The 19372-nt window shown below is 35.8% G+C and overlaps 1 protein-coding gene across 1 annotated transcript in view; it reads left to right on the forward strand.

Annotated features, from left to right (window-relative positions):
• Nucleotides 1-19107, forward strand: part of LOC146401871 (uncharacterized) — a 422297-nt gene extending 403190 nt beyond the window's left edge. Inside the window, exon 5 of the mRNA XM_084970573.1 lies at nt 16610-19107. Within this exon, the coding sequence (XP_084826699.1) occupies nt 16610-16625 (16 nt within the window). The 3' untranslated portion in view covers nt 16626-19107. The remainder of the gene's footprint in view (nt 1-16609) is intronic.
• The last annotated feature ends 265 nt before the right edge of the window (nt 19108-19372 follow it).

Here is a 19372-nt window from a genome sequence, read left to right on the forward strand (position 1 = left end):
CCAGATGTTATCCTCTGATAAACTGCAGTGCAGGCATCAAAATCAGGAAATTATTTTTTGAAGCCTAGTCTTTTTATTTCCCCAATACATTTTTTTTTAACTGTACAGCATGGTGACCCAGTTACACATACATGTACACATTCTTTTTTCTCACATTATTATGCTCCATCATAAGTGACTAGACATAGTTCCCAGTGCTACACAGGAAGATCCCATTGCTAATCCATTCCAAAGGCAATAGTCTGCATCTATTAACCCAAGCTCCCAATCCATCCCACTCCTCCCCCTTCACAACCACAAGTCTATTCTCCAAGTCCATGATTTTCTTTCCTGTGGAAAGGTTCATTTGTGCCATACAGTAGATTCTAGATATGTGACAGAAGCAATTCTGAAGAACAAAAGCCAAGAAGGAGGCATAACTCTCCCAGACTTCAGTCAATATCATGAAGCCACAGTCATTAAAACAGTGTGGTACTAGTACCAAAACAGACACAGACCAATGGAACAGAATAGAGAACCCAGAATTAAACCCAGACACCTTTGGTCAATTAATCTTTGACAAAGGAGGGAAGAACATAAAATGGAAAAAAGACAGTCTTTTTAGCAAGCATTATTGGGAAACCTGGACAGCTGCATGCAAACCAATGAAACTAGAACACACCCTCACATCATGCATGAAAATAAACTCAAAATGGCTTAAAGACTTAAATATGAGACAAGACACCATCAAACTCCTCGAAGAGAACATAGGCAAAACATTCTCTGACATCAACCTTACAAATGTTTTCTCAGGTCAGTCTCCCAAAGCAACAGAAATAAAAGAAAAAATAAACCCATGGGACCTAATCAAACTGACAAGATTTGCACAGCAAAGGAAACCAAAAAGAAAACAAAAAGACAACTTACAGAATGGGAGAAAATAGTTTCAAATGATGCAGCTGACAAGGGCTTAATCTAAAATATATAAACAACTTTTACAGCTCCACAGCAAAAAAGCCAACCACCCAATTGAAAAATGCTTGTGTCATCTTTGGTTTCTCTTGACAGCATCTTATGCTCTTTTGAGCACAGGTCTTTTTCTCCTTAGGTTCATTGTAGGTACTTTTGATTCAGTAGTAAGTGGGAGCCTGACCTTTCATTGTTAGTGTATAAAAGTGCAAGCAATTTGTTTATCTTTGTATCCTGTAACTTTGCTGAATTCATTGATGAGCTCTAGTAGTTTTCTAGTGTTATGTTGAGGATTTTCTATGTGTAGTATCATGGCATCTGCAAACAGTAACAGTTTTTCTTTTCCAACTAAGATTCCTTTTATTTTTCTTTTCTGATTGCCATGGCTAGGACTTCCAAAATTATGTTGAGATGCAGCTCATCTGAATCACTGATGCGTATATAACTTCCTAATAACACATTTACAATATCACCCTACACAACTTCTTGGAGCTTTTGTTTTCAGTATTTCCTCACCATCTTAAAATCACAAATAACATTTTTAAATTTCAAAATGAGTCAACATTATAGCGGTATATATGGCTTTATTCTGGAATAAAAAGGGTGATGTTACTTTTCACACTTAATAAAAACTAGTGTTCACAAAATGCTGTACATTTGGGACACAGATCATATGCTCTTTTCCTTGAGACAGCTGGATTGCTTTTCAGCCCTCACAATCATTAGATTGACAATTATACACTATTTAATAATATGATATATACGGAGGAGGCAAAGAAGTACAGAGAGAAATCTAGCTACAGTTCTCCCAGAGGAGATGAAATATCAGGTAGCTCCTAAAGGATGAGTATAAGCTCCTCAAGCAAATCATAGAGGAAAACATATTACTGGAAATGGACTACAGCATATAGGAGACACTGGAAAGGATGGGGGCAGGTTTATTCCTTTAAGAAACCGCAGACTCTTTACTATGATTCTATGATGGAGCATATTTTAAAGGAATGATGAAAGTTGAGAACTAAAGAGGATCTAAACCAGAAGGGGTTGTGCTGAGAGAATTTGAACTTCATCTAGATAATGATGGAGAAAATTGGATGATGGTGATCATATTTAATTTTGGAAATAACATTCTGGTAACAGTAAGAAGGACACATTAAAATAGGGTAAAACTGGAGTTGGAAAACTAGTTGAAGTATTTGCAGTGATCAAGAAGGTAAATGCTGAGGGCTTAACCTAAAGCTGCTTCCAAGGGTATGGACAAGGGAAAGAATGAGAGATTGAGTAAGTAGAGTCACTGTAATGAGGGAGTTGGTTTTTGTGCCTATTATGGGGGGAAGATTTTGTCTGCAAATTTAGCTGTGTTGGCCTGCCTTTTGTTTTTTTAAGGATTCCTTTAAAATTAGGATTTTCTCTTTTGCAGATCAAAAAGTGATATTGGGTGGGCCTATATTATAGAATAAACTTTTCCACTAAATTGTTACAAAACTATAATTAGAAAAACTGATTTAAATTTCTTATGACAATGGTAACAGAATTTGCTTTAGGGACAGAAATGGAATTTCTTCTGATTATTTTCTTTTGATATTATTTCAAAATGTAATAGTTATTTTCTTGGGGATAGCATAATGATTTTAGAGGTAATTCTCTCTTGTTTTCTGAAACTCTTCAAATTTCAGACTTAATGACTCCTATAAAGTGCATAAAAATATCTAAGCATGGCTACCCACTCATGCACCAAAAGTTTGTGCATGAGTTTGTGTGCATGAAATTTGAGTAAACTGGGGATTTTACTAGATCACTTTAAATTAGGACAAAGAAGAAAAAGAATAAGAAAAATCTCTCTACCGTACTTATGACTTCAGAAATTCTTCCACCAATTTTTTCGTTAGGCCTAGCTCCCTCTATTTCTGTGATCAGTTCTATGCTTATGTATATATAATACATTCCAGAATTTGGAACTCAGTCCTATTAAGTTTATTTTCTCATTGCAACATAAATCTTGAGTATATTTATAGAATTTAGATTTCTCATATAGACACCAGCACATCCTTTGAATGTACTGTCACTCTTAGACTCCTTTTAAGTGAGTTTCTCTTGATAAAGTTGCATTTCTTGCCAATCATTAAGAACATGGTGAATTGGAAAGCATAGGACTTGAAGAGACTTGCTCCAAATATTATAGCTATTTACAAGTCATGCCTTCTCTGGGACTTGGTTTCTGTATATTTTAGTGAGTATAATCTCACCTATTTTGCAGGATTTTTGGAAAAATGAAGTAATATATTTTACATGAAGTTTATAGTATGCTAGCTAGTCTAGGTGCTCAGTGAGCTTTCAATTTCCCTACTCTCAGGACTTCTGTTGCTGCTCTTGTCCTCCAAGACTAGGATGGTAGTCTTCAACTGGGAAGGTTTTATATTACTTGCTAAGGAAGATTTAAGTATCTGTGGGTTCTTTGTGGTTTGTTTTAAGGCTTGGAAGCCACTTTTGGCTTCGGTAGCTGGGGGACAGATGTATTTGGACGTTTACAAATGAATACCTTGCTAGACCGTTTGTAGCTATCTGAGACTATTACCCAATTCTCATCTACCTAGAAACACAGGATAAAATTTTGTTAAGATTTCTCTACTACTATCAGTGGTATTAATGACTATTTGCCCTTTCGGTTACCCAAAGACACATCTGTACTGATAGGCATTTGTAGCTTTAATATTCAACTTGTTTTGCTTTGTATATAGATCTATCTACTTCATTGTTTATTCTAAGGAAGTTGTGCCAGGGCCATTAATGTATCGAAAAGATACTTTTAAATCAATTCAGTGAGCTACAAAATCATATAAGGAATAATTTATAATAAAACTATCTTTGTAAGCAGATCACATTATGAATTATATTTCAGGATTTTGAATGGGTGAAAATGGTAGATTTTTACTTAGTTTGGTGTCATGATTTGAGACTGCTCGACTCAGGCCGCTTTATTCTATCTAGTCTTTAGTGGTTGATCATGTCCAGGAGCTTCTCCCGAATAATCATGAGCTGGGTGTCAGTGATGAGCTGGTGAACATTGCCTGCTCTTGCCAGTTGATTTCCATTATCTTCTTGACCTCAAGAAGGGTAACCTGACAGCCTGCCCTCTGATTGCTGCCAACCTAGGGTGCTGACCCTAACATTTGCGAATCTGAAAAGGCCTAATGAAAAAAGTCTTATAAAAGAATTACTTTTCAAGTACTCAAGCTGTCTCATTATTCCATTATTGCCCTTTAGCTACCTGCATTTCTGTTCTGGCTTCCTCTGAAAGTGGGGATTTAATCTGTTCTCTTTTACACAACTGCCCTGTAAGTTAAAATAACTTGCATTAAGTCATTCAAGTCTCCTTAATTTCCTATGAGGATAAGTATGACTTTTGCAATTTTGATGAGTAATACGAGACACAGCTTACAGCCAGTAAATTCTATAGCAATATCCTTACCTCCTTTGATTTATATTTTAGTTTTCTTAATAATATACTCTACCAACCTGTGTGACATTTTCATTACTGTCTACATGCTTGGGGTTAAAGATGAAGCTCGAGTGCTACACAATGCCTTTGAAAAAAGAATGTGTATACTTTTCTCAAATTTAGCTTCATTTTCAAAAAATATTATTCATTTCAGAATATCTCAAACAATATTTCTTTTTCCTCTAGACAAAAAGAATATACATATAAATAAAATGGCTGTGTTTGTTGTTAGATACTTACTAGTGACACATAGAAAAATCGACTTATTTAGATTTTGCAACAATGTTACCAACTCAGTTTTGGAGTAGAATTATTTTTCACATGACCTTACTGTTGAAGTGCATATGTGTATAATTTTTTTACCTGTAAAAGTATTTGGGGATAGTCATCACCCACTGTGTTGGGAAAACTGTCTCAGTTCTGCTGGGTAGTTTAAAATTCTATCCATATTTCTTGGATCTTTGTGACATGAATTTGTTTCAGTGAAGCCCCCTGGATTCTAATTCCTATTTCACAGGATTGTGAATTCCTAGAGGGAAAGCACCAGGTTTTATTTTTCATTCTTGTTTCCTAACCACTGTTCTCATTTTCCATGTCTGTCTTTCCAGAATTTAACCAACAGAACAATGTTAACTAATTGGTTATTGCTGCATTTGGAGAAATGGAAGATAGTAAATAAATACAACCCAGTCTATCATGTTCAAAAGCTTGAGTGATGTTTGAAGAGGGAAAACTTAGCATAAGACATAATTGGCTAGGAGAGAGTGTATATATAATGCAAGAGCCATAGAAACTAAAACACAAGAAAGGAAATGTCACTGCAAATGGTTAGAAAAATTCTCTAGGATAGGTGAGGAAAATTGAATTTTCTTAAATTGCTGTTCGTACTTTGAGTTTTTGTCCATACTTTTGCTGATATGTGCATAATCTGCGAACAGTTTTTTTTTATATTTTATAACTCACTGATGTATTCAACATCATTACAGCTCTCCAGCGGCATCTTTTTATGTCAAGGCAAAAGTGCTCTAAACGATGGGATTGTGATCACTGATTGGCAGTAAAGCATCTGAAATTACTATGTTTATACTGCTGAGAACTGTCACCTGTTAATTTGAGCCTGATGTTGATATTCTTGAGGCAAGTTTTCTCAACTTTGTTTTACACTCTTTCAGTGATACTCACATGACAAAGTTTCTAGTAATTAATCTGAAAAGAGTTAGGGCAGGGGCTTCAACTATAAATCAGAGTGTGAGTCTGGATGAGAACTTCATATCACATCTCAAAGACTTTTCCCCCTCTATCTCTCATGATTTAAAAGCTTAGAGGTGTGTATGTATAATTTAAGGTAGAGTGAATTGTACTCAGTCTAGTATTTGTGGACTTTTCCCTTAGATTTTTCAGTCCTGTTGTGAATTAGAAAATTGGTTCATATATTTTTCCTTAAAGATTAAACCTCAGAAACTCTAAAGCTCTCCCCTCTTCCAACCCTTCAATGACAATTGTCCCTTTGCACAACTTTTGTGTATTTAAGGATAAATGCCCCAATCACAAGGTACTTTAGGACAATATCTTTTTGTATAATCCTTTTTTGCTGACTGAAAAGGTATTAGTTTGTCTCAGACTAGATCGTCTTACTTAAATCTCAACTATCAAAACAATGCTAAAACATCCCCTTGAGAAGCTTTTTACATGCAGTTTCTGGATAATATTCTAAACAAAATTTGAGTCTTCCAGTTCAGATATCAGTACTTTGTTAACTCATTGAGGATATAACATGGTAGAAAGAGCCAGGCAGAACAACCCTCAAGCCCTAGTGCCACCTTTTAATTTTGTGACTTCAGTGAGTCAGTTAACTGTGCTGAGCCTTAGTTTTCATTTGAGAAAAAATGGCCATAATAACTCCTTGGAATGTTGCTTATGTTGAGAGATGGTGGCAAGTAAAGAGTCCTAAGTGCTTCAAGTACCATAGGAACTCACCAAAGAGTAGTTCTTGGTCTCAAATGAGGAAAATGCCACAAATGGTTTCATGACTCTGGGATTTCCAAAAGTCAACATTATGATAATTGGGATACAGCTGTCCTCAGTATCTGGTATCTAGGGAGATTTGTTCCAAGATACCTGCAGACAGCAATGTCCATGGATGTTAAAGTCTGATCGAGAATATGGCATAGTACAGTGGGCTCTCTCTCTCCACAGGTTCCACATCCCCAGATACAGAGGGCCAACTGTAATTAAAAAATTTATTGGGACTGGGAAAAAAAAGCAAGAGGTTAAATGATTGGCAGAGTAGGAATGGATATTTTCTTTTGCAGCTATGGGAGATAAGCATGCATTTGATACTGGGTATACTGGGACTTTGGTCACTGTATTCTCTAGAGGGGAGGCCAGGTCAAGCAAGTGTCATTATGGTCCCTGACATAAATTGATCATCAACTCATGCAAGAGACTGAAGTATGTCTGGTTCCTTTACTAGGCTTCTGTGTCGTACTTGACATTATGGGGATATTTTCAGGAACTGGGAATCCCATTGATGATCCTTAGATGTTTTATAGTAGGAACAACATTTTCTCCTGACAGTGAATGATTTACTTAAAATATTGAATGTTTGGTTTTTTAATATTTTTAATATTCAATATGAATGTTCAGTTTTTCAAAGTATCAATGTTTTTTTTTTTTTTTCCTGCTACCTTGGTGTACCATGTAGCCCTTTCCTTGGTAGTTGGTAAGTTTCCTTTGCTATACATCCCTTTATCATATTCTAGGGATGTTTCCCATCTCTTCTATATCAAAATCTTTCCCCTTTCTTGTCCAGGACTCCTAGAATAACCTCTGCACTGAACTTAGCCTTCTGTCAGAGCAGGAGATTCTAACAGCTTCTGTCTGCTTCCTGCTTTACAGAATCTGAGTTAAAGAGTCGCAGTGGGCTTGGTTACCTGCTTAGAACATGGGTGTTCTAGTGTTTGAAGAGGGGTGTGTGTGTGTGTGTGTGTGTGTACAGACTTTGTGTCATGGGTTGGGAGAGAACAGAAGAGAGAAGTATTCTCAAATTAATACCTCAATAAATCATCATGTTGTACCTGGGCTGAACAGCTTGTGGATTTTTAAAATTTACTATATCCCAATCATGAATTCCAAGTAGAACACTGAGATGGATTAAAAATTGCATCTTTTCTATCACAATTCATTTTATTGTCATTAATGCAGTTATCAATGGATCAATTTGTCCCTTAATCAGACTTTACAGTTTTTTAGTGAAACAAGCTTGGTACCATTTGGACTTTGATTATGCAGGAGGGAAATAGTTTGAACTTTAGTATCCTTGGGCAAAGGGAAGACTCAGTCCAAAAAAAAAAAAAATCATGTGAATGTGATATCTTAAAGGCATCAAACAACAGGTTAAAGAACATTACTTAGGACAGCAATAGCATTTTATCCAATAAAAGCAGTTTGAGACAGCAGGTTATCCCCATATAGGTGGTTTGGGTTTTGTACATTAGCTAAAAGTTTGGGTGGCTATGATTTCACAAGCCAAACAAAAGAAAACAGTGTCAATAGATGTGCTTCTTCGTGTTAATACCAGTCTGTTTCCACTATAATCCTTACTTACCAGAGTGCTTTTATTTCATTTATCTATTTAAAAACATACTTTGATTTTTGTTCAGGGGATTTAACTGCCTGGTTGCCAAACAGCAGCATAAAGGCTGTGATTATAAAGCAAGGCTTCAGGGAGGAGCGGGCATGGGTTAAATTATAAAAGAAGATGCTATTTGGTCCCAGTAATTTTATGCATTGAATTGGCAGTTGAGAGTTATAAATAGAATGTTTCTATTTGAGGGAAAATAGGATCAAGCTGATTAGAATAAACATTTGGCTACCACGTACCTGGAGACTGATAGTGTATTCTTTGCCATACCCTTGGTCTCTTTCAGAAGTCACAAGCTATGTGTATCTAATCTGTCACCTTAGTTCAGGTAAAGTTTCTTATAAAATGTCTTTAATTATCATTGTCTTATGGAACAGCATCATAATCAGTTAAAAGCAAGAATACTAGAAAAATGTAGATGTAGCAGTGTGGGGTGATCAACTGACTGCAGAAAGCTGAAAAAGGTATTCAGGATGTGATCAGTTCCAGACATTGTGTTCTTGGATCATCAATTCAGTTCATCTCAGCTTTCACATGGCCTTCAAACAACACAGACCAATCATTCCAAGTGCTCAATCTTGCATATAGACTGATAGTACTATCACAGCAAGAACTGATTTCTTAAGAACATCTGCCTTTTCAGGGTTTTCAACCACCAGTAGAGGAAAAGCAGGGCATTCTAATCTCAGTTTTCTCATTTTTCAATTTTGTGGAATGAACCAGAAGTCAAAACATAAGATATTGCTAAATAGTGAATTGAGCTTCCACACTGAGGTCTAACAGAATCTGAAAACTAGACTATTAGCAAATCTGTATTTGTGATCTCATTCCCCTGCCTCTTATTCTGTGATTCTTATTCCTGTTGGCTAATGAAGACTTACTGTGAAATTGCACATATGTCAGAAACCCAGACAAAAATTAGTATTCAATTATCCCCAAATAAAGCCAGGATAATAGTCACCCAAGTCAAGAAAGAATGATTTAATACCCTAAAAGGCTCTTTTGTGTCCCTTTTGCACTTTCATCTTTGTCTCTTCGTTCCAAAAATAACCCTTACCTGCCATAAATTGTGACTACTTTCTTCTTTGCTTATCATTTAACCACCTAAAACACATCTGTAGATGTTAAAACTTGATGTTACTTGGTTTGAACTTTGTTTAAATAGAAACATATCATATATGTGGTGTTGTATTTGCTCTGATTTATTTTGTTGGTGAAATTAATCCATGTTGCACTAAAAACATCTTATTTTCATTGATTCAGTATTCTACCATAAGATTCTTATAATTTAGGTATTTTTAGTTATCTAAATAGTTAATCATCTCCAGTTTGGAGCTTGTATTAGAGTTCTCCAGAGAAACAGAACCAATAGGGTATGTGTATTTACGCATATACTGTATATATTCATATGTATACATACACATATATACACATGTGTATATACACTTGTACACATGTATGTGTTTGTGTGTGTATATATATGTATGTGAGATTTTATAGAATTAGCCCATGTGACTTTGGAGGCTTATAAGTTCAAGGCAGACCAAGGAAGACTTGACATGGCATCTTGAGTCTGAATGTGGTCTGAAGGCAAAATTTCTTTTGAGGATATCATGATTTTCTCTTAAATTCTTCAATTGAATAGATTAAGGTTACCCATATTATGGAGGGTAGTCTACTGATTTAAATATTAATCACATCTGAAATATCTTCCCATCTGAAATACCTTCCCAACAAGTTCTAGACCATGTTTGACCAAAGACTATCTACTTGGCCTAACCAGGTTGACATATTAAATTAACCTTCACAGCACTATTAGGGGAAAATGATGGTATGCATATTATTTCTTGTATGTTTTGATGAACACATTTATGCATTTTTATGAAAAGTACATCAGAATAAAACTTTCCTCAAGTTTAATACCAATTTCCATCAAACACTGCATGGGAGGTCTTAATGTTCTGCATTCTCTTAACTGTTGACATTACTGAGATAATGATTTGGTTTTGTCTTTTGATTTTTTAGGGCTGCATCTGAGACATATGAAAGTTCCAAAAATAGGAGTCGAATAGGAGCTGTAGCTGCCGGTCTATGCCACAGCCACAGCAATGCGGGATCCGGGCTGCATCTGTGACCCACACCACAGCTCATAGCAACATCAGATCCTTAACCCACTGAGTGAGGCCATGGATTGAACCCACAACCTCACGGTTACTAGTTGGATTCATTTCTGCTGTGCCTCAACAGGAACTCCAGAGCTATTTTTACATTAGCTGTCATCTCTGATCTGTCTTTAAACAATTTGGATACAAGTTCTTTATCAATTTTTGTGTGTTGCAAGTAAGTTCTCTATTACACTTTAAGTTTCTTAATGGGACATTTCAATGAATAAAACTTATTTTTTGGTCGTCTTAGAGCTGCACTTGCAGCATATGGAAGTTCCAAGACTAGGAGTCGAATTGGAGCTGTATCTGCCGGCCTACGTCACAGCAATGCAGGGTCTGAGCTGTGTCTGCGACTTACACCACAGCTCACAGCAATGCCAGATCCTTAACCCACTGAGCAAAGCCAGGGGTCAAACCCGCATCCTCTTGAGTCCTAGTCAGTTTGTTACCATTGAGCCACAGCAGGAACTTCTACAACCTCTTAACATAGTCAAACTTAACCTATTCTTTAATGCTCATTGCTTTTTTGGTTCTGTTTAAGGATTTGTGACAATGGGTTATACTATGTTTTATGTATAATGTATCATGAAGCACATTATTAAATATATATATATACACACATACTTGTATCTTCTAGGGGGTATATTGTTTTGATTTTCATATTTAGATCTGTATCATTTTCAAGTGACTTTTCTTATATTATGTGAAATAGAGGTCAATTTTCATCTTTCCCCATGTGGATATTCATTTATTCTAGAACCATTATTATAACACAGCTTTTTTCATCAACTATGTCATGAAGTGCCATATTATACTTAAATGGAATATCCGTGTATTCATTGTTCTGTATTGAGTTTTTATTCCACTGGTCTATTTCTCTGTTCTTGTACCAATATCCTCTGTTACTATGCTTCATAACGCAACTGTAGCTGGTTTTGGTTTAAAATGTGAGACAGGAATTTCATTTTTTCCATGTGGCTAACCATTTGTACTGTTTATTGAGTGGTCTAAAATTTCTATAATCTGAAATATCAACTTTATAATGCATGTTCATATGGTATGTGTACCTATTTATATATGTTGTATTTCACATCATTGGTCAGTGTTTTTATCGTTGATGGTGTGGAAGTTACTGTAGTTTAATAAGAATATAGATATGGTATCTGGTACAGCAAGACTCTGTTTTCTAATTTAATTGTTTCTGTTCTTCACTTTTTTACTTCCACATGAATTTCAGTATAATTTGTTATGTAGCCCCTCAACAAAATCCTGTTAAGATTTTGCTTATAATAACATTGAATCTGTAGCTAACTTGGAAAGTCTTGATAGCTTTTCTGGTATTGTTTTATACTAATTAGCATGGTATACTATCTGTTTATTTGGGGATTCTTTTATGTTCTTTCAACGTATGGAGTATATTATTGTTTTTATTTAGTCATTATGTATCTTCAAAATTTTTTGTCCATCAATATCATATGTATTTCATTAGATTTATTCTTAGGTACCTTTGTATAATTTTTGTTTCACCTTGGAGTTGGTGACATTTATTATTTGTTGCTAATATACAAAACTGCAATTGATTTTTGGTAATGTTATATGTGGTTTTCTTAATCTCATTAATTTCTTAATTTGTTTATAGTCCTTTAGTTTTATTTTTTCTAATCTTTTAAAAATTTATATTTGGCTTTCAATTTTTCCTTTTTTTTTTTTTTTTTTTTTTTTTTTAAATGGCCACATTTGTGGCTTATGGAAGTTCCTGGGCCAGGGCTCAGGTCAGAGCTGCAGCTGTGGACTACACCATGGCCATGGCAACAGCTGGATCTGAGCTGCATATGGACCTATGCCACAGCTTGCAGCAATGCCAGATTCTTAGCCCACTGAACGAGACCAGGGATCAAACCCCCATCCTCACAGAGACAAGATTGGGTCCTTAACCTGCTGAGCCACAATGGGATCTCTAATTATTCCTTTTTTTGAGGTATAGTTGCTAAACAATATTCTGTTGTACAACATAATGATTTATAATTTTTAAAGGTTATATTCCATTTATAGTTCTTATAAAATATTGGCTATATTTCCTGTATTATATAATATATCCTTGTAGCTTATTTTTTACATAGTAGTTTGTTCCTTTTAATCTCTTACCTAATCCTGACCCTTCTCTCCCCACTGGTAACCACTAGATTATTCTCTATATCTGTGAGTCTGTTTCTGTCATATTTACTACTTATTTTCTTAAATTCCACATACAAGTGATATTTCGAATGTTGAAATTTAGACTTTTTTTGGTAAATATCATAAGGCTAATTTTAAGGCTAATTTTTCTCCCATCCAGTCTGACATTTACTATCTTTTATTGGCCAATCTTGTCCATTTATATTTATTAATATTAGGATTTTGAACTTAGTTTTTCTTGTTATATTTCTAGTCTGAGGACAAAAGAAAAACATATTAAAAAATGGTCAAACATACACATAAAATTTTGGATGTATCTTACCCACTAGGTGGAAGCTGCTAAGTGATGAAAAAGTGATCATAATCACCTTTGTGGTACTTGACCTTCTCTTCCACTGTGTCCTTAGTGTAATACATTAATATCAACATAATTAATATATATAATATATACAATTGCTATATAATCAATAATATCAATATTAATATAAATATACATCCAGGAGTTCCCATCATGGCGTGGTGGTTAATGAATCTGACTAGGAACCATGAGGTTGCAGGTTTGATCCCTGGCCTCTCTCAGTGGGTTGAGGATCTGGCATTGCCGTGAGCTGTGGTGTGGGTCACAGATGAGGCTCAGATCCTGTGTTGCTGTGGTATAGGCCGGCAGCTACAGCTCCGATTAGACCCCTAGCCTGGGAACCTCCATATGCTGCGGGTGTGGCCCTAAGGAGAAAAAAAAAAAAGACAAAAAAAGTAACATAATTGATATTTTATATATGTACATATATATATAATATATATGTTGTCATAGACTGGAAGCCATCTCTAATAGCCATAGGTCTATTCTAAGTTATACACTGTGGAAATGTCTGCTTCCAAGATAGCATCAGCATATGTGGACTGGTGGTTCATGAGAAGTAGGGATATAGAAAAGCAAAGTTACAAACAATGGATGAAAAAAATATTATTTACACTTTGAGATTCATTTGGGGTCTTGGGACATTCACCTATTTAAATCATGAAACTTTGAGATCTTTCCCTCTGTTTCACATTTTGGAGCCATCTTAACTATCTTTAAGTTCAAATGATAACTTACATTAGTTACAGAATGAGTCATAAAATTAACTCAGTAAATTAAAATTTCTTGATCAGATAATAACAGCTATAACACATACTATGTACTAGGTACACAAAATACTTGGAACATTACACTAATTTATTTAAACTTCACTACCAGACCAAAAGATAAGTATACTATTTTTTGAAGCAGATTAATTTTTTTTCTTTTTTGTCTTTTTAGGGCTACACCCATGGCATATTGATATACCCAGGCTAGGGGTCAAAGTGGAGCTGTAGCTGCTGGCCTATGCCACAGCCACTACAATGTAGGATCCAAGCCATGTCTGCGACCTACACCATAGCTCACAGCAATGCTGGATCCTTAACCCACTGAGCAAGGCGAGGGATTGAACCTTCATCCTCATGGTTACTAGTTGGATTTGTTTCTGCTGAGATATGACAGGAACTCTGAGCTTAATTTTCTTGAGGTCACACACATAGCTATTCATTTGAATCTATAATTTGAATCTATATAATTTGTCTCCAGAATCTAGTATTTTAAGTGTTGTACTCTACTTCTTGTCAGAAGAAGTAGTTGTGGAGGTCGCAAGGAGTCAAAAGTTCTGTTGTCCTCTAATGCTCTCTAAAACATAAATTGGCAGATATTTATCACAAGCTAGTATGTGTATTTTCTATATATTTTAGAAGATTCTATGTATTTTAAAAGATAACTATAATAATTTGGACGTTCAACTAGTGTGATCTTTTTAAATCCTTTGTGTATTAGTTGCAGTTATTTAGAGCAACTGTCTTTTTTTTTTTTTTTTTTTGAAATGTAAGATTCTTACTGAAGCACCAAACTGTGTGCATTTACTGCTTGCCAACATTATTTCAGGGAGGTAGAGCTGGATCTTGCCTCAGTTCCACTGAAATCAAAGTATCATGACTTTCTCTACTTCACTATGATAATTCTATCCATATAGAGCTTTAAGTGTTTTTGGTTTTGATAACATCTCAAAATGTGTTTGGATATGATGATCAGTGCAATGGGAGTAGTACAGTAGTTAAGTAGTAATAACTATTCCTTGGGGAATAGGCTATTGGTTAAGGGCAGGCTACAAATCCATAGCTACCTGAGTTCAAGTTTGAGCTCTCTTTCAGATACGTGCTCTTAAGCAATTTATATACATTTTCTGTGCCTTTGTTTTCACATTGATAAAATGTGAGTGATGATACTGTTTTAAATACATCTTAGTTGTTACAGGAATTACGTGAATTAACATGTATAAAATTAATCCTGTCTTGCCCAGTGTTAAAGTACCATGTAAGTGATACTCTGTACTAATTGTCAACCATTTGCTTGAGTTAAAACAACATGGCTCTCATTGAAATACATGTATAGGGATGTATAAACTGTAAAGAAATTATTGTGAAAAAGTCAGTGCTATAGAAGATACAACACAGATACTTGAACAAGGTCAGGGACACAAGAGAGAGTTCAAAGATGTGACATTCAAGATGAAAATGATGGATGAATAGATGGCAATATGTCCCAGTGGAAGGAATGGCAGTAGCAAAAATCCTATGAAAGAAGGAAGCATGGCCCGTTCAGAGAATGAAAAGAAGCCCAGTGTAGCTTGAATTTAAGAGAGAAGTGAAAGCAGTAAGAAATAACTCCCAAGAGTTAATCACAGATCATGTGTGGCCATGTAGACAATGCTATAAACGTGGTCTTAACTCTGATAACAAGGAATATCCATGAAGTAGGTAGCTGAAGTCATCACAGACAATTCTGCCCAGAAGTTCATTACCATTTCCCTGTAATGTTTGGGCAGTTCCCACAAATCAAATCACCACATTTCCCCGAATGGCTTCAGGTTTCTTCCTTTTGTTTGTTCTTTCCTGTTACAGTATTGTGCCACCCACACCCCCTGCCCCCAGTCCCACTCCACAATTTTTGGAGGCCATGTGAGGACACAGAAGATGGCCAACTGCAAGCCAAGGAGAGAGGCTTCAAGAAAAACAAACCGAAAACATCTTGATCTTGGACCTCAGCCCTGAGAACCATGAGAAAGTAAATCTCTTGTTAAATCACCCAGTCTGTGATATTATGTTATTAAAGCAGCCATAGCAGACTAATACTCTCCTCTGCCCTTTGCTCTTTGTAAGTGTACAATCTAACAACTGAGGATTATCAGGGCAAACCATTGCATATTGGAGAAGTGATGAAATGTGATTTTGAGGATGATTTCACATGCCATTTCCTGGAGGCCGTTGATTACTGTTAAATTCAGTTAGGGGAACACTAACTGTGGGATCGTGTTTTGTGGTTCTCATGCTGGCAAAGCTGTCCTGTTGAAGCCATGGGAGTTAAGGTCTGGCTAATAACTGTACCATCCAGAGCCCTGCAGTTGGTGTACTGGGATGGTTCTAATAATTTCTAGGATGACCCCTTCAATAATGAATTCTTCAGGCGTGTTAAGTGTCTTGGTACAAAAAAGCTCACATGGAGTGTCAGATCTCCAAATTTCAATGCAAAATAGATGCTTTGCAGTAATTTGCATGGAATTAGTTCCATTCTAGAGTTCTAGTGAAAAATAGAAGCCATTTAAAGCTGAGCTCTGGTGGTTGCATGTCACTGGACTCCCTCTGTGGAACCATTTCCTTGTAAATCTTTGTAATCCATTTATATTCTGTGCATACTTGGTCTCTTGATGACTTTGATGGTTCTTAATTGCATTTCTCATAGGCAGTCCCAATGGTAGATTTCTTTCAACTAACAACTAGTAGCGATGTGCCATCACGCAAAAAAAAAAAACAAAAAACAAAAACCTAGTCTCAGTTTAATTATTAATAGTAGTGTCTTTCTAGCTGCTTCTAAGAAAATGAAAGCACATTACTTGATTAACAGACCATTCCAGTCAATGAAATATAGTTTTATTTGGTCAAGTTTGGTGTCTCCTAAATCTTCAGTTCTTATTTAGGGATTCTTAACCTCAGGTGCCCAGTGTTGAGTTAATCACACTCTTCACCCTTGGGAGTTCTAGTATTGATCTGCCAGAGAACTTCTGCATTTTGAGTATTTGTTTTAATTATTCTTCCCATTTGTCCCTCTTTCAGGCAATGTTCTGATTAATAAATTCAGCAAAGTGGCAGGATATAAGATTAACATTCAGAAGTCAGTTGCATTTCTATATACCAGCAATGAAACATTAGAAAAGGAATACAAAAATACGATACCTTTTAAAATTGTACCTCACAAAATCAAATACCTCGGAATACACCTGACCAAAGAGGTGAAGGACCTATATGCTGAGAACTATAAAACTTTAATCAAAGAAATCAAAGAAGATGTAAAGAAATGGAAAGATATTCCATGTTCCTGGATTGGGAAAATCAATATTGTGAAAATGGCCATACTACCCAAAGCAATCTACAGATTCAATGCAATCCCTATCAAATTACCCAGGACATTTTTCACAGAACTAGAACAAACAATCCAAACATTTATATGGACCAACAAAAGACCCAGAATCGCCAAAGCAATCCTGAGAAACAGAAACCAAGCAGGAGGCATAACTCTCCCAGACTTCAAGAAATACTACAAAGCCACAGTCATCAAAACAGTGTGGTACTGGTATCAAAACAGACAGACAGACCAATGGAACAGAATAGAGAATCCGGAAATAAACCCTGACACCTATGGTCAATTAATCTTTGACAAGGGAGGCAAGAACATAAAATGGGAAAAGGAAGGTCTATTCAGCAAGCATTGCTGGGAAACCTGGACAGCTGCATGCAAAGCAATGAAACTAGAACACACCCTCACACCATGCACAAAAATAAACTCCAAATGGCTGAAAATAATTTTTAAATTTTATTTCCCAGTTATTGAAATATAACTGACATGATATTGTATAAGTTTAACATATATGATGTAGTGATTTTATGTATGTATATATCACAAAATGATTATCACAATAAAATTAACATATTCATCACACCACACCATTACAATTTTTTGTTTATGGTAAAGACTTAATTTATACTCTTAGCAACTTCCTAATATGTGTGACAGTGTTATAACTGTAATAGCCATGTTGTATGTAATATTCCCAGAACTTATTCATTTAATAACTGGAGATTTGTATCCTTTAAAAATCTCCATCCATCCCCTCCCAACCCCCTGTCCTTGGAAACCAGCAATCTGTGTTTTGTCTGTTTTGGCTCTCATAATACATGTATACATCTTTTTGAATTTGTATAATTCCTGTGTATTCTATATGCTCTATTTTTTCAAAATACTGTTTCTTAGGAAAGTTTATTTTAAATTTTATAAGCACTCATTTTATCTTTTTTCACCTTGCAATAGTGTGCCAGTTTCTCCTGTACAGCAAAGTGACTCAGTCATACATGTATATAACACATTCTTTTTTAATAGTTTTCATCATGGTCTATCCAAGGAGATTGGATATAGTTCCCTGTACTATATAGTAGGACCTGTTGATTGCTTATCCATTCTAAATGTAATAGTTTGTGTTTACTAACCCTATTCTCTCAGCCGATCCCACCACAACCCCTGCTCCTTTAGCAACCAGAAATCTGTTATCTAGGGTTGTGAGTCTGTTGCTGTTTTGTAGATAAGTATATTTGTGCCATATTTTAGATTCAATATATGTGATATGTGATATTTGTCTTTTTCTTTCTGACCTAGCTTCATTTAGTTTGGTAATCTCTAGTTGCATCTGTGTTGCTTTAAATGGCATTATTTCTTTTTAAGGCTGCGGAGTATGCCACTGTATATATGTACCATACCTTCTTAATCCATTCATCTGTCCATGGACATTTGGGTTGTTTGCATGCCTTGGCTATTGTGAATAGTGCTTCTGTGAACATAGGGGTGCATGTATCTTTTTGAATTAGTTTTGTCCAGATATATACACAGAAGTGAGATTGCTGGATCATATCATTTTAATTCCTCTTTTTAGTTTTCTGAGGAACTTTCATACTGTTTTCCATAGTGGTTGCATCAATTTACATGCCCATCAAAAGTGTAGGAGGGTTCCCTTTTCTCCATACCCTCTCCTCTACTTATATGTAGACTTATTAATGATGGCCGTTATGACTATAAGCACTCATTTGGAAACAAAACAGTATGTTATGCTCATTACTTAATTTTTCTTACATCTGATTAAAAAGTAATGCCACATATATATGAATGGGTGTGAAATTTAATCTGTCAGTAGCTCAGAAATGCACTACGTATGGAACTCTAGGTCTCCAGAGCTCATCAGAAGACTAGGAAAGTAAAATTTCTAATTAAAAGAGAATGTGGAGTTCCCATCATGGTGCAGTGGTTAACGAATCTGACTAGGATCCATGAAGTTGCAGGTTCAACCCTGCCCTTGCTCAGTGGGTTAACGATCCAGCGTTGCCGTGAACTGTGGTGTAGGTTGCAGACACGGCTTGGAGCCCGCGTTGCTGTGGCTCTGGCGTAGGCTGGCAGCTACAGCTCCGATTAGACCCCTAGCCTGGGAACCTCCATATGCCGCGGGAGCGGCCCAAGAAATGGCAAAAAGACCAAAAAAAAAAAAAAAAGTATGTCTGAAAAAGAAAAAGGATGGCACAGTCTAATCTAAAGTACTAAAACTTCCTCAATTTTTAAGCAGCTAAAATGAATTTGGCCATGTATAATCTTTCAGTGAAAAGTAGACCAGGTAAGCATTCGCTAAGATGTAGTCTATGGCACCATAAAAGAGAATCTGTAGTAATAGGGAAGCCAAAAGAACCTGAGAACAGGGATCAGTGTCTGCAGAAAAGGGGGTATGGGTATTAGGCTAATAGAAGTTAACTACCTGGCTATTTCTACTATCCGAAATATGT

Source organism: Sus scrofa, chromosome 7 (genome assembly GCF_054392235.1).
Source record: "Sus scrofa isolate SSC_HxYL_T2T_F1_AM1 chromosome 7, Sscrofa_HxYL_maternal_Yorkshire_Landrace_v2.0, whole genome shotgun sequence".
NCBI lineage: Eukaryota > Metazoa > Chordata > Mammalia > Artiodactyla > Suidae > Sus > Sus scrofa.